Source organism: Macrotis lagotis, chromosome 8 (genome assembly GCF_037893015.1).
Source record: "Macrotis lagotis isolate mMagLag1 chromosome 8, bilby.v1.9.chrom.fasta, whole genome shotgun sequence".
Taxonomy (NCBI): domain Eukaryota; kingdom Metazoa; phylum Chordata; class Mammalia; order Peramelemorphia; family Peramelidae; genus Macrotis; species Macrotis lagotis.
In genome coordinates, this window is record NC_133665.1 from 43,299,811 (window position 1) to 43,315,702 (window position 15,892).

Sequence of the window (15,892 nt, forward strand, 5' to 3'; positions counted from 1 at the left end):
AGCATCAGCAGCTTGGATTACATTCACATTCATGACTGGATAATAAAAAAGTGGAGTTATTACTGAAATTAAATGACATTTCTCCTGGATGCTTCTTAAATGAAAAAAACAAACAAACCAGGCTGGTTTCTCATTACTCTCTGACACTCTTCCCCCTTTCAGGCATTTTCTATGGACAAAAATCTACTGGTCTCTCACTGATATGGTCAACAGGGTAAAATATTCACTTACCTTGTATAGCTGAGCTCTACCAGTTCAAGTAATTTAAACTTACTGACACCATACGTGGTCCCTCAGAACACAAAAGACTGGACAACCAGATCTCAAAGGTCAAAATCTATATAATATACTGACTATGCATGTTAGTGCATGGTAGTGACATTCTCTGTTTTCTAATTCTTAGTATTTTGTACTGTTTACACTTCCATCACTGTATTTTTCATGGAGTTCCCAGAGTGGAGTTTTATTTTGTAGCCATAAATGAATCACTGCATAAAAGCCTAACTAACAGAACTTTTTTAGAGAGTAGGAAAGTGGCTATGTGGTCTGTCTACTTAGGCTTATCATAGAACTGATCCAAAAGGTTGTTAAGAAGTTATCGCTTTCAAGAATATTAACAACTCTCTCCCAAAGATAATTTTAAAAAGGTAGAAATTCTCAGCTCTGGCATCTATAGATGTTTCGACCTCTCTTGTATAATCATTCTCTTAATATTGATAGGTCAGACATAAGAACCCTAACTTTTCTGGAATTAGATATTGGAGGTTCCTTGTGCCGACTTTCCCTTTCCCCTACTTTCTTAGGGAATCCGCTAGGGTTAATGAAATAGAAGCACCAACATCCCCAGTGAAGCATTTGTCCATGACATAAAGATTGAGGAAAAGAAGAAAACCTTTAGGCGATAATAGTTTTTTTTTTTGAGGGGTGTGTGGCAAGAGGACAGGAAATAATGAGAAGATAGGTTGGATGTATTATATCTTTAACAAGTTGCTGTCCACCCTTTCCAAGGGACTCAAATGGGGAAAGTGGCTGAGAAGTATACAGCCAGCACTATCTCATAAATTTTTATATGGTTTTTTAAGTTTGGGTTTTTTTTTGCCATGGATATTTGGTGTATTGCATACTTGATGATAACATCCTCCTAGTTGGACTGCTATCTCCAGTTTCTCCCTGCTCTAGACATATTATACACAACTGTTAGATTCATTCTCTTAATGCCTTTATCTTATCATTTCTGGCTTAATAACCTACAACAGCTCCCTGTAGCTTACCAGATCAAATAAAAACCCTTCAGGTTTCCATTTGGCAATATTAGTATTCCCCAACTTGGCTCTTCATTGTAATATAAATCTTGCTCACACACATCTTGCTCATTTCATCTTCTTTTGTCAATTTAAATCCTAAACTTCCTTCTAGAAGCAGCTCAAGTTTTGTCACTTTTGACTATTCTCACCCTCATGAAACCATGATCTTTTGAAGTATTTCAGGAAAGAAGATATGATAAATGCTCAGATTGGATTTGTAATATATTCTCAATATTTTGTAATATTTCTTTCTCTTGACGCCTGATTTTTCTAATCTTAGAGTTGCAACCTCTGTAATATCTCTGGAACAGTTTTTCTTGATGGGATCTTTCCTCTCTCTACTTTTTATATAAATACATTTTATTTATTTTTAGAGAACAAAAGAGGAGGTAGAAAATATTTATATCAAATAAATTCTAGTTTATAAACACAGTTATTTTGGTGGTAACATTTCTAACCAATGTATAGGGGATGTTTTTGAATCTGCTTCCCCAAATCTGGTGGTGCCTTACTCTATTTTCTTTTACAATGTCCAACACTACTGCAATTCTGATGGTCCACTCTACTGTTTAGATGTTAATGGAAATGGAAAATGCTGGATTATCAGTTCTGATCCTCAGTTAATCTATGTTTTTAAAAATGGATAGTGTTGACAAAATAAAATGTCAAAGTGAATTCTGAATTCCTCCTAATTCCACAGACTGAATCAGTAAAGTAACACTGTCAAGTAGGAAGATGACCAAAAAAAGGTCACTGAATCTTTTAGCAGTATTTTTTAAAAAAAGCTTTCTTTTGGTTCTTTTATTTAGTTACAGCTATTGTCCCAGCCTTCTTCTTTTCTTAATGGTCAAGCTCCTTAAAAATGCAGTCTCCATCTGATACTTCTACTTTCTCACCATTAATCAATCTCATCTCACCCTCTTGCAACTGGGCTTTCATTCCCACCACTTTTCTGAAAATTCTTTCTCAAAAGTAATAAATGATTTCAATATTAAATCTAATAGCCTTTTCCCAGTCCTTATTCTTTTTAACTTTTATGCAACATTTGTCACTATTGATTACCTCTACCTTCTGCAAAATTCTTCTACCTTTGGTTCCCAAAACACCACAATCTTCTGGTCCTTCTCTTAGCTAATTAATCCTTTTGTCTTTTGATGGCTCTTCATTTTTTTTCCCTAATCTTTTAATTTTTATGTTTTCTCAAGGTTATTTCCTTATTCTTCTACTCTCTTCATAATCTCTTCCTTGTCAACACTACTCACTTTTAAAAAACTATTTCATTTATTTTTCCAATTACATGCAAAGGTACTTTTCAACATTTATTCATTTACAAATTTGTGAGTTCCAAAATGCTTTCACTTTTATGCTTCAACTATCTTCTCTAAACTTCCCCTAATCTAGATCACTGGATTTTGAGTCAGAAGACTTGGGTTTGAATTCTGGATCTTACCAGCAGTGTATTACCTTGGAGATGTTATGTTACCTTTTCTGGCTATCAGGTTCCACATTTATGCATTAAGAGATTGGAGTATAGGGCCTCTAAAGTCCCTTAGAATGAGCTAGGTGGTATATGTAGTATATATAGCAGCAAGCCTAGAATCATAAAGACCAGAGTTCAAATCCAGTCTCCAGATATTTACTAGCTATGTGAAGCTAGGAAAATCATTTAACCTCTGTTAGTTTCAGTTTCCTTATGTATAAAATATGGACAATAATAGCATCTTTTTTTCAGACTTGGTGTAATAGTCAAATTGTAAAGCACTTAGCACAAAGGCACTACTATTATTTTTATTATGAAGGTAATGAGCATTTGTTCTAAGTCTATAATCTGTCTATTCTTTTTTTTTTTAGACTTTTCAAGGCAATGGGTTTAAGTGGCTTGCCCAAGGCCACATGGCTAGGTAATTATTAAGTGTCTGAGGTTGGATTTGAACCCAGGTACTCCTGACTCCAAGGCTGGTGCTCTATTCACTGCACCACCTAGCCGCCCCTATAATCTGTCTATTCTAAAATTTCTGTCTCCAGCATTTTCCTTCTTCATTGCCATGGCTACTATTCTAAAGGGGAAGGACATAGTGTGTCCTAAAAATTTTAGTAATTTTAAGTTGCTAGAGCTGAGCCAGTATTTCTGTACACAGTGGGATATCAGAGTTTTGTCTGTTTATCTTCCTGCTGATGAAAGGAGAGGTTGATTGAACTGTCATTTATGCTAGAATAATAGAGAATGCTGGATGCTAGAAGGAAAGTTGGTAATATGAATATTTTGGTGGTGTGCAGGTCTTGCTGATGAAATGGAGTGGTAGTTATAGAGCATTTAGTGAATTAAAGTGTATGTATAGAAGAGATTAGCCAATGATAACTGAGAGGCATGGTATGGTGGGTCCAAATAATACTGATCTAATGTTTCTTTCCTTAGTGTCATCATTATGTAGGTATTCATAGATATTTATGTCAGTCATATCTTGTGTTCTTCCAGCTCTCCTGCACAATATTTTGTGGAATAAGTGATGATAAAACAAAGAAATCAGTTCCAGGCTTCCATTGTCCATCTGAATTATAACTGCCAAGTCCATACTTAAGTTCCATTCCAAGGATAATGTGCTGACAAGAGCCTGGTAATTATAACACTCAATACTGCCCACTTAGACTCCTATCTACCATTCTTCCCATCTATCATTTTCTTTCCATTCATCTTTCTTGTAACTATCAGATTTATCTTTTTTAGGTATAGATCTAGTCTTGCCATTCTTTTGCTCAAAATCCCTATTGAAACTCGTGAAGTTCAAATTCCTTAGCTTGGCATTTAAGGACACTCCTCCCCCTAGTGTGGCATCATGCTATCTTGCTATGCTTTTCACATTAATCCCCTTCACAGATTCTATGTTGTAATCAAAGTATGCAGCTTTACAATCTTTTTCCACACTTCTTTGCTTCCTAGTTTAGCTCAACTGAACCTTATCCCTATATTTATTCATTATGGTTTATGATCACTGGTCCTGGGTTCATCCCTGCAAAGCATCCCCACAGTTTCTGAATTGAAGAAACCTGATGCTTATGTGCTGAGCAAGAGATGAGATGCTTTGAACATAATGTAGTGTAACACAGATAAGTGTTAAGTCCTGAATTGAAATTTGGAAAATCAGTTGTCTAAGTATAAGATGGGGTAGGGGGAATGTAGGTAGAATGTAGGGGGAAAATTGCAATTTTAGTTAGTTGAAAACTTTTAGAATCATTGGGAACTGTTTATTAGGATATCCAGCTATGACATCAGAATGGCAGGGAAGTCAAATTTACTCGAAATCATCAATATAGGAGTCTGGCTGAATAAAGAGAGGAGAAGTGAAATGTCAGAAACAAGGTAACAACCTCAGTCAAATGCCAAAATTCTGAGTCCATAGTATGGTGCCAAGAAGAGGTGAAGAGCTTAGAAAAACACACAAAAGAGGGAGTGGGAACTAAAAGTAATTTTGAGTCAGAATCCCAAGAAACAAGACAGGAACTTCCAGAATAGATCACTGTCCAGATCATGTGATCAAATGGTTGACAAGTTCCTTGTATCACGATGTGGTAGCTTCACCCACTCCTGTACTTTAAAAAGGAGCAGTGGCTCTATGAATTTGGATAGGGTCTATGTTTTATATTTCTTTTGTATCTCCTACTGCTTAATACCTAGGAGCTTAGTAATTACCTGAGTTTTGTTTTTTTTTTTTTTGGTAAACAATCGTTTATAGTGTTGAATTCAATTAGTAACTTAGTTTACCTTGAATTGCTGGTCCCCAAGCAAATAAGTAATACCAGCTCAAATGAAGATCCACAATTGTTTCATCTCTGGGAACATTCACAGGACGTTTAAATCTGCAGGTCACACGATTATTTTCAAAGATACCTTCTTCATCTCTGGCAGGGTTTCTCTGGATCTCTTTGGCCCACTGGCCGACATTGTAAAAATGTTGTATTCGCACTCTGCCATTATCATCGTGAACACAGGCCATGACATCATCACCACCCTAAGAACAAAATAGTTTAAGAAGAAAAAATATCAGAGATTCAACTTTTGAATAATCTGTTCCAAAGAAATTTCAATTGGGAACATAACTGCACATTCACAGCTAATCCTGGGTAAGAAAAAAATAAAGAATAGAAATGGGACAATTCTTTTGCCATATTTTTTGTCTTGGTTTTTGGTTCAAAGTTGGTAACAAGAATTATCATTTAAAACACCACAGGAAAAACAATTCAGTAAGAGTCAGAAGGGATATTTATAATTATGTTTATAATTATTAATTTAGATTATAATTAAAGCTGGAAAAGATCTCATAGGCCAGCTAGTCAAAATACTCATTTTAATGACAAAAAAATCTGTCAGTCAAAGAGACAAAGTGATTTGCCTGAGGAAATATAACTCTTGCTTTTATACCAAAGAGTTCTAACCATTTCAAAGAACCATAAAGTTCTATAGAAATATAGTAAGAATTGGATAATAAAATGAAAAAAAAAACATTTATTTGTTTGCTAGGTTTTTTTTTTTTTTTGCAAGGCAAACGGGGTTAAGTGGCTTGCCCAAGGCCACACAGCTAGGTAATTATTAAATGTCTCAGACCTGATTTGAACCCAGGTACTCCTGACTCCAGGGCTGGTGCTTTATCCACTATGCCACCTAGCCACCCCAAAAAGAAACATTTATTAAGAGTTTCTCATATCTAAGCACAGGGAATACAATTAGAAAAAGTTAGCCACTCCTTATTCTCAAGCTAGAGATGAAAACACTCAAGAAAACCTATGTTCTGTTCCCAGTTCTATCACAGTCTAACTATGTAATTTTGAGAAAGGCACTGATACTAATCAGATTTCAGTTTCATCTTAAGTAAAATAAATGAGCTTAATGGGTAGGACTCTCATGATTCCCCCAGAGTGCTCTTCATATAAAACCATCTACTTCAGATACCATATATAGGGATGAACAGTTTAGATTTAATATTTAATCTGAAAAATATTGGAATATGTTCCTATTATGCAAGTCCATTCATCACTGAATCTTTGTTGTGGTTTAGTCATTTCATTCATTTTTGACTCTTTGTGACCCCCCATTTGGGATTTTCTTGGTAAAGATATTAGAATAGTTTGGCATTTTCTTTTTCAGATCATTTTATGGATGAGGAAACTGAGTCAAACAGGGTTAAATGACTTGCCCAGAATTATGCTAATAAGTCAGATTTAAACTCAGGAAGATGAGTCTTCCTGGCTCCAGGCCTGGTACCCTAAACACTGTGCCACTTCACTGCCCAAAATCTTTACATCTACTCATATTTGGACAAGACAGAAAGGAAACAGTTCCTGCCTTCAATAAGCATATCTTCTATTAGGGAGACAATGGGTCTCTAATTACTCAATCAAAATATTTATCACATAATTATTTTTGTGTGTGGGGTAGTGCTTAGGGAAATTAGGAAAGTTTTGGGGGTGGTTCAGCAAGTGGTTTTCCCCATAGGATTCTTGAATTGAAGAGTCCACAGTTGAGAGGTAGCATGGTACAGTAAGGAGAGTTCTGGTCCTCAGACAATGAGATGAGTATTCCTGGGAAGGCACTTAAATTCTCTGAGTTTCATTTTTCTACATCTGTAAGTAGGATAATGATAGCCCCTCCTGCCTAGCATTATTTGAAGATCAAATGAAACAATGTTTATAAAATGCTTTACAAACATTACAATGTGATATAAATATGAGCTATTGCTATTGATAAAATGAAGTTCTTTAGTTAACTTTCTGTGTCTCTGACACACACAGAATTTCTTCTGTTTTTTTAAGTCAATCATTCATTGAATACTTATTATATATCAGACAATGTACTTAACTCATAAGGATACAAAGAAAGAGCAAAAACTGTCTCTCAAAATGACTCACTCCTTAAGTCAACAATTGAAGCAGCTCAGCTTCTAGCTTTGCTTTACTGGAATAAACCCCAGCACAAAAACAGACAGTACAAGAAATAAGGTTTCAGGGCTTCAGACAGCCTTGTCAACCAGCAGAAAAATTATTCATTTGAGAAGAATATGAGCTGGAAGAAAGCTCAAAGATTTCCAAATGTTTGCCAATGAGAAAGCTCAGGAGTGTTAACAGTATTTTGAGATAGTTTTTCAGCAAATGGATTCCATTGAAATGGGAAAAAATTGTTTGAAATATACTTTAAAATGCACCAGTTTATTTTTAGTCAAATCTTAAAATACCTTAGTTTTATTTAGATAATTCCTTGCTAATAAAAAAATCTAAAAAGCTCAATTTGAAGGGGGGAAAATTCCAATAAATGGAAAAAATCAACAAGGCATACACTTCACATTTAATAGCAGGAAATGAAGTCTGAACATCACAGTCATAATTTCAAATTTCAAATCTAGTAATAATGCAATACACCCAGCTTTCAGCACTGATTTCAATCATACCATTTTCTTGTCTGATGAAAATCCAACTGCTACCCAACCATCAGTATCAGCACTTAGCTCAAATTCTACATCAGCTCCTATCATGCGGTAACTAAGGAAATAATCACAGGTTTCTGCAGTACATCCTGGTTTCCCATACCTAAAAGATATAGAAAAATAGATATTACTTCTTCTAACACCTTGAAATAAAGATTCCCTTTTACCTGTCAATCTGTGGTTTGGCCATTTAATGACTAGTATTTTAAGGATCTGTACCTTGTCTATGTGTACTATCCCTTTCACCACTGAAGATCTTAATGTTTATGTAATTTCATACCTGACAAACTTTAAAAATCTTACTTCACTGCTGCCTTTCATTTTCACATCAAATTAATTTCCAAATCAATATCTCCCCACTCTTCTACCCAGTGAGCCATCCCTTATAATAAAGATTCAAAAAAAAAAAACAAAAAAGAAGGGAGGAAAAAAAAGCAAAAAAGGTAGTGAAACTAATCAGTACATTTATTATTTCTTACAATATATCCAAGATTCTACAGCAACAATTTCCAACCTCTGCATTGAAGGGAAGAAGGCATATTTTTTCAGCTCTTTCCCAGAGCTAACATTGGTTATTATAATTATGTAACATACAAAGTTTGTTGTTGTTCTTTTCATTTTTAATATAATTGTCATATAGAATTCTTCTCCAAGCTAATCTCAGGACTTTCTACCACACCCAACCTCTTCATCCTGAAGCCTCATTTTAGCCTGGGAATGCATATAAATTAAGGCATTATTCTCTGGTGCCCATTTCCTCTCAGAATCTCCTTTTAAGGGGGGTGCTTAGGTGAGACATGTCTCATTCTGCTCCAGCCTGCATTTAGGACTTCGTCTATCATGTCCCAGCAATGATATCCAGTACTCTGTCTCCCCCCCCCCCTTTTTGCTTTTCAACATAGTTTTAATTTCTGGAGTACCTTACAGTTTACCAAGTGTTTTCTTCTCTATCTCCATTCATAATTTTGAACTGTGGGAAGTGTGCTTTTTGTTGTTTTTTTCTCTGAATTTCTCCTCTCTTGTCAATTCCTTGGTTATAGCATCTACATTCTCTTTAGTTCTTTACTTACCTATTTGTATTATGGTTATATCAGCTGCTCTGACTTCTGACAACTGCATTCCCTATACTACTTTCTGATTCCAGATAACTCAGATCATAACTCTTCTGCTGGTATCAAAATAACAATTACATAAACTGTGGAAAGGAACCAGAGGGAAAAACATGGATTTTAGAAGATAGTTATCAACTCTGTAGGACTGAATGAAGGATAAAGGATAAATTACTTTTTCAGCAAATGAACCAAAAAGCTTCAAATCCTCAGGCTTTGGGTCATGGGCAGGTCTTGGAGATAGAATCAGAATGAACTAGATTTAAAGGATAGAAAAAATGAAAGGGATTCAAGGACTGAAGACTATATATAATTGAACTTACTGACTATAGGGTCAAGACTTTGAAGGAAGGCTAGAATTGAGGTAATGTACTGGAAGAATAGGGTAAATAGAAAGATTAGGGGTTGTGGTAGACCTCTCTAACAAGGACTTGGAACAAAAAACTTTAGATTAAAAAAAGTAAATTCTTGAAAAGAGCTATTTAATCACTTAAAGTTCTACCAACCTGAGTATATTGAGACAACCCATTTTTATTACCTATGAGCTTATGCACCACTGGGAGGATACAAGACATATGTAGAAAAGTAAAGGGAGTATAATTTGAAGGCAAGAACATTGGTAGTGGTGGCAATAAACAGAGAAGGCCCCAAGAGACATCTGAGTTAAGTCTTGTGGAAATGAAGAAGGTACATGGGATGATAGGGGATCAGATAGTGAGTTTGAGGAAAAGCTAGCAGACCAATTTGACTGGAATATATATTATATGAAAAGGAATAAGATGAAGCAAATCTGGAAAGATTGGTTGATACCTGATTGGGAGCAGTTTTAAATGCTAAATTGTAGTATTTGTATTTTATTCTAAATGTCCTAGAGAACAACTGAAATTTTTGAACAAAGGAGTGGCAAAGTGCATTGAAAGTATTCTAACATTTTGGGAAGACTAATTTGATATATGTCTAGAGAGGATTAGTTAGAGAGGGGAAGAGATTAGAAGTGGCAGACCAGCTAGGAGGGACTATTCCAGTAGCCTAAAAGAGAGGTAACAAGGAGCTGAAGTAGGGTTCTGACTTTGTAATTGGAGAGAAGGGGACAGACTTAGAGATATTACAGAGATAGAACTGAACAGGATTATTATGTGAAAGATTTTTAAAAGTTCTTTTGTTTTTACTTATTTATTTTTCATTTGTATATAGTGGAGGAGATGTCAGTAGTTAAGGAGAGGTTGACAATGGAGTGGGGAATGATTGAAAGGGCAAGTTCCCAGAGGGGGGGATGGAATCAAGGACTCAAGAAGAGAGGTTGGTTTTGATAAGGAGAAGGTTACTTTCTTTACATAGAATGAAGTAAAGGAGGACAGGATATGTAAGATATAGAATGGTTTTGATGTGTGGATAGAATAGGAGAGATGGGTGAGCTTATAACTGAAGATCTTTATTTTTTTAGAAATATAAGAGGCAAGGACATATACTAAGAGGGATTGGAGGAGGGAGTTCTGTAAGAGGTTTGAAAAGAGAAGAAACATTTTGGAAAAACTGCTAAGGGAAGAATAAGTTTGTCCTGTTAATAGTAAGGATTACATTTTAGATCTGATAAGATGGATTTGTAATGGACCCTGTAATGTGATATGTTCAGAGATTTCCTCCAGGTGAACTTCCTTCAGTGACACTTGCTTGCATGAGGCGTAACCAAAGATTGAGAAACAGAAACAGGATAGTAGAAAGACAAGGAGGAAAGAGATTCAAGGATTGAAGACTATATGTAATTGAACTTGTCAATTATAGGATCAAGACTTTGAAGGAAGGTTAGAGCCAAGGTAATGTACTGGGAGAATAGTAGGGACTAGAGGTCTGAGATAAGTTTAGGAAGAATAAGTTAGAAGAAAAATAGAAGAGAAGATTTTAATTGGACAGGAGAATTTCAGAGCTTGTGATTATAGATATGGCAGTTTTAGGTAATTATGAGATATGACTAATCTGTGGGTTGCTGAGGGAAGAGTGAAGATAGAAGTCATAGGAAATGAGGAAGTTGTCGAAAGAGGAGATTAAGGGTATGCCAATATGAGAATAGGGATTGTAATGCAAAGGAAGTCAGGTACTGAACTTGTTGAGATCTAGGATGAATAGGAGGTAGTTAGGTGGATAAGTGGATACAACACTGGAGTCGGAAGCCTTGAGTTCAAATTCAGATCAGGTACTTCTTAGCTGTGTGACCCTGGACAAATCAATTAATTGTGTGAACCTCAATTTGTGTTTACCTTAATTGGTTTACCTCTGGCTCTTGAGGAGAAAGTGACTTAGCACAACACTCCCTCACTCAAATCCAATTCACTTGCTTGTCATGGCATTACCTTCCAGATGTCATGGTTTCTTCAAGAACAAAGGACAAACATCTGCATCATCATCATCCAGATGTTTGCATATGAAAGTGAAAGCCTATTACTTACAAGACAGTGGACAAATGGAAACCACACCATAAAAGGATCTGTTGACAAAATTGGGGATGTTTAGCTTAGAGATAAGAAGATAAAGGATGGATGTGAAAATGATATTCAAATATTTGGAAGGTTGTCATGTGAAAGTGGGATTGGATTTGTTTGTTTTGCTTGGTCTAATAACATCTCTCTGACTTCTCCTTCATTGCTTATCACTCTACCCCTTTTCATTTAGAAGTAGTTGGGTGGTATAGTGGATAGAGCACTAGGCCCAAAGTCAGGGAGAAGTGAATTAAAAAATCTGGGCCCAGATGCTTACTAGTGGTGTGACCCTGGGCAAGTCATTTATTTGCTGTCTGCCTCAGTTTCCTCAATGGTGAAATGAGAATAATAATAGCATCTACCTCCTAGGATTTCTATGATGATCAAATAAAATAATATTTATAAAGCACTTAGCTGTCTAGGATATATTAGGTATTTAAGAAATGTTTATTTCCTTCCTTCTTCCTGATCCCTCATTGTAGGCGTCTATTAATGGATCATAGAGATAGAGCTGGAAGTGACCCCAGGGACCATTGAGTCCAACTTTTTCAGTGCTCAGCTGAGACATGTGAGAAACCAGGAAGTTAAAAGTGAGCTAATCATTCTCTAGACACGGCTAGTAAATAAATGTATGAGACAGGATTTGAACCCAGGTCTTCCTGAATCCAAGTCCAGCTCTCTATTAGCTCAGTTCTCATTTCCTGGTCTTCTTTGCATAGATCAATCATGTTCATAATTTCAAGGAGATCCTTTAAATTAACTGTTTCCAAATGTATATATTTCTAGTTCTATCTTTTCCTTGAGATACAATTGCAAATCTCCAACTCTCTTGCACATTTTCATTTGGACATTTCACCAATAATAAAAACTTACTGAATGAATGAATGAACTACCAGCTCAAACTACAATTGACTTCATTCTTCATTACTGTCCCATCTCATTCAATGGCACCATTATTATCCCAATAACCCTAGCTTGGAATTTTGGATTCATCTTGGATATGTCTTTCTTCTTGCCCCACATTCAGTCATTCCTCTGTTCAAAAACTTCAATCACTTCCTATTGCCTTCTACAGCAATTGTGTCAAACTCTAATAGAAATGATTTTATTTATTTTGTACAATATAATTTGTTCAATAGTATCTATTAATATTAACTAATTATTAAAGTATCAAATTTATATTTTAAAATTTAAGAGTTGCATTTTAATTTAGTTTAAGCCTCACTTTGAGTTTTGCAAGATGTAAAGTGACTTATTTGATACTTCTGACCTATAGAATCCAATCTAAACTATTTGGCTTTCAAGACCCTCCATGATTTGTCTCTTTCTTTGCAAACCAGCTAATTTCCTACCATTCCATTCTCTACAGGGTAATCTCTTCATCATCCCTTGAACACATCATTCTCATTCCTGTGTCTATATCCAAGGTCATGTTGTTCTCTGACTTAGAATACCTTTCCCACTCCTCTCTGTCTATTGAAGTCCCAGGCCAAGTCCTCTTCCCCATGGAGCATTCTTTTTCTTTGTTTTTTCTTTTTTTTTTTTTGGACAGCACTCCTGTGTGCTGTCTCCAACTACCTAATGTCTAAATGTCTTCAAACTCAACATGATCAATACCAAGTTAATTCTGTGGACACATTGTTTATACCATACAATTTATAACTTAACTTTGTGTACCATTATTGTGTTGTGTATGGTTGACTAATATTTTCATTGTGTTTGTCTTTCTCTCCCATCTAGCTTGCAAGTCTCATAAAGTCAGAAATTATGCTTTATATTCTACTTCCCTATCCTTTTAGCACAGCAGTAAAAATGATTGATGATAGTCATATTAAATAGCCATAGGTCATAAAAATTCATTTATGGAACCTACAAGCAATTGAAACAATATTTTGAAAAATTATATTTTACAACCTTAATTTATTTTTGTACTACAAACCTAAAGCACCCCTTAGTCTTTCCACAGTCATCCACTTTGATTTTGGCAAATGGGTCCACAGGAGGAGCAGTAGGGAAAGGATAACCTGGACAATCAGAAAAGAATGTTTATTAGAAAATCATAAGTGCAGTGATGACCTTTTCAAAAAGCATTTACTTTGAAAGCATAATTTCTATGCATCACCACACAATTATCTAGAAATGTTCAGATCTTCTGAGACTATTTTTAGTCTAATTCTTCCTATAACAGGAATGAGAGAGGAAAGGAAGACATATACATATACTTAATACAAACAAATAGATTTACCTGGACAAATAGACCCTGCAGAAATGTATAAAGGCAGAGAATGCCCCAACATATGATATCTATACCCCAAAGAGGGCATAGCTAGGGAAAAGAGCCCTTGAATACACTAGATGAAGGTATGTATGAAAGCTTCCCTCAGGGAAGACACAGTCTTATCCTTGTGAAATGGATTTAGAAGATACTCCTTGCTATGGCTACATGGCTGGGTCATGGTTTCATGAACAGTTAGTGTACTTTACGCTTCTGATGGAAAGCATCTAGTAGGATAGTTAAGGCTTGTTTCTCTGATATTCCTAGGAAATGTAGCAATTTTGCATCTAGTCTCACTCTCAGAGCAAAGTGTGAACTCAAGCAAAGCAGCAATAGATAAGAACTATCCAGTGACTTCAATATACTTTTTAAAGTAAACTAAACATCTTTTGTCTTCAAGAATTTTAAAAAAAAGCATGGGAAAGTCCCTTTCTTTTTCTGTTTTCCTCTTCATTTGTTACTTTAATTATATAAGAAGATCTGTATGCTTAAAGTAGCCAGTCAAGTATGTGGAAATCCCCAAGTCAAAAAAAAATTATTTCCTAGGCAGTTAATGCCTTTATTTTTTTTTAGGTTTTTTTTTTTTTTGCAAGGGAAATGGGGTTAAGTGGCTTGCCCAAGGCCACAGAACTAGGTAATTATTAAGTGTCTGAGACCAGATTTGAACCCAGGTACTCCTGACTCCAGGGCTGGTGCTTTATCCATCCACCTAGCCACCCCCAGTTAATGCCTTTAAAGTAGTGTGGTTCTGGATCAGAGTTGCCCAATTTTGTTGAAATTTGGAAAAACCAAAGCGAATTGTATGGTTATTCCAAGAATTTAAATTATTTTGTGGTGCTTAGGAATATGGAAGAAAAACTCTTGACATGCTCATGTGACATTAGTCTATCAAAAAAAAGCAATTTATTTTCAGCATAAGATTTTTAAATTTTTAAATAATTTTAATAATCTAATTTTCAAATCCAAAAGCATAAGGCTTTTAAATTTAAGGGATTTCCTCTATCTCCTCACTCAAGTGAAAAATAGGACTTTCTTGAAGAGCCTTCTATCTTCTACTATCCTATTTCATCAAAGTTTTAGCTTTCTTGTAATCTTTGGATTTAGAGGGAATCTTCTTTTTTAATTTTTTTATTATTTTTTTAGAGGGAATCTTCTTAATCTTTACGTAGCACCATTATTAGACGGTGAACTTTCATCTTATTCTGAGCTTTTAGCACATCTGACACATAAAATACACATAATAAATAACTGTTGATTGACTGATTCTGATTATATCACGAATTCCTCACCCTTCTCTATTTGTCATTGCAAATATACACTATTTGTCTTTATCATTGCCTTTGATCTACTCTTTCCAGCTCCCTAAATCATTTTAGCATCTTATTCATTTTTCCCCTTTTTCAATCCCTCGAAATGATCCCTCAATGACTTCAATTTATATACTTATGAACTTTTAAACAAATGAACATGATTAGCCAGAATAATCTTTCTGCCAGACTGGTGTTTCTTAAAATAGCAGTGATCATGTTATTCCTATGCTCAGAAAATTTCAGGGACTCCCTATTGCCTTGACAAGTAAAGTGCAAACATTTCAACACAATATTCAAGACAGTCCATAAAATGGAATCACTTTAATCTCTGTCTTCAGCAAGTCTAGACTACTCTCTCCCTTCCATATATTAGCTATACTTTTCCACTCTCTATCTTTGCTCATACTGTTCCCTTGGCCCAGAATGATCTTTTTCTCCTTTCTCCTTTCTCCTTATCCCTCTCTTAAAGTCTAGTTCAAGGGTTTTCTCTTCCAAGAAGCTTTTCCTGTTCCTACTGAGCCTTTCTTCTTCCCTGCCCTCCCCCCTCCTAACCCTGAGACAATTATAACTTTCCTCCTCAGACTTCATAGAACACTGTTTTTTGTAACTTAATAATCTACTTGTCAAGTTTTATTGAATATTATAGCTAGTCATTCACCTAGGCCATGATGTCTTATTTTCTTATTCTTTCTTATTGTATTAATAAAATGTTTAGTATCTTGTTCCTTTCCTCTCTCTGTCTCTTTTATTTTCTAATCATTTTAGAATCAACCTTAAAAAACCTCACATAGTATTATTTTTTGGATCCTGTTCATGTAAAGATAGAAACAAAAAAAGAGTTGTTTTTTTACATTACATATGTGAGACAGATTAAATTATCATTTTTCATTATATTATAATATAATATTTAGAATTCTACATCTCAGCAATTTTTATTATGTATTATT

General features: G+C 35.1%; 1 protein-coding gene across 1 annotated transcript in view; it reads right to left on the reverse strand.

Annotated features, from left to right (window-relative positions):
- FRRS1L (ferric chelate reductase 1 like) overlaps positions 1–15,892 on the reverse strand; it is a 41,438-nt gene that overhangs the window by 14,833 nt on the left and 10,713 nt on the right. The window contains exons 2-4 of the mRNA XM_074196767.1: positions 13,300–13,384; positions 7,742–7,880; positions 5,065–5,311 (exon numbers count right to left, since the gene is read on the reverse strand). Of these exons, the coding sequence (XP_074052868.1) occupies positions 5,065–5,311; positions 7,742–7,880; positions 13,300–13,384 (471 nt within the window). The remainder of the gene's footprint in view (positions 1–5,064; positions 5,312–7,741; positions 7,881–13,299; positions 13,385–15,892) is intronic.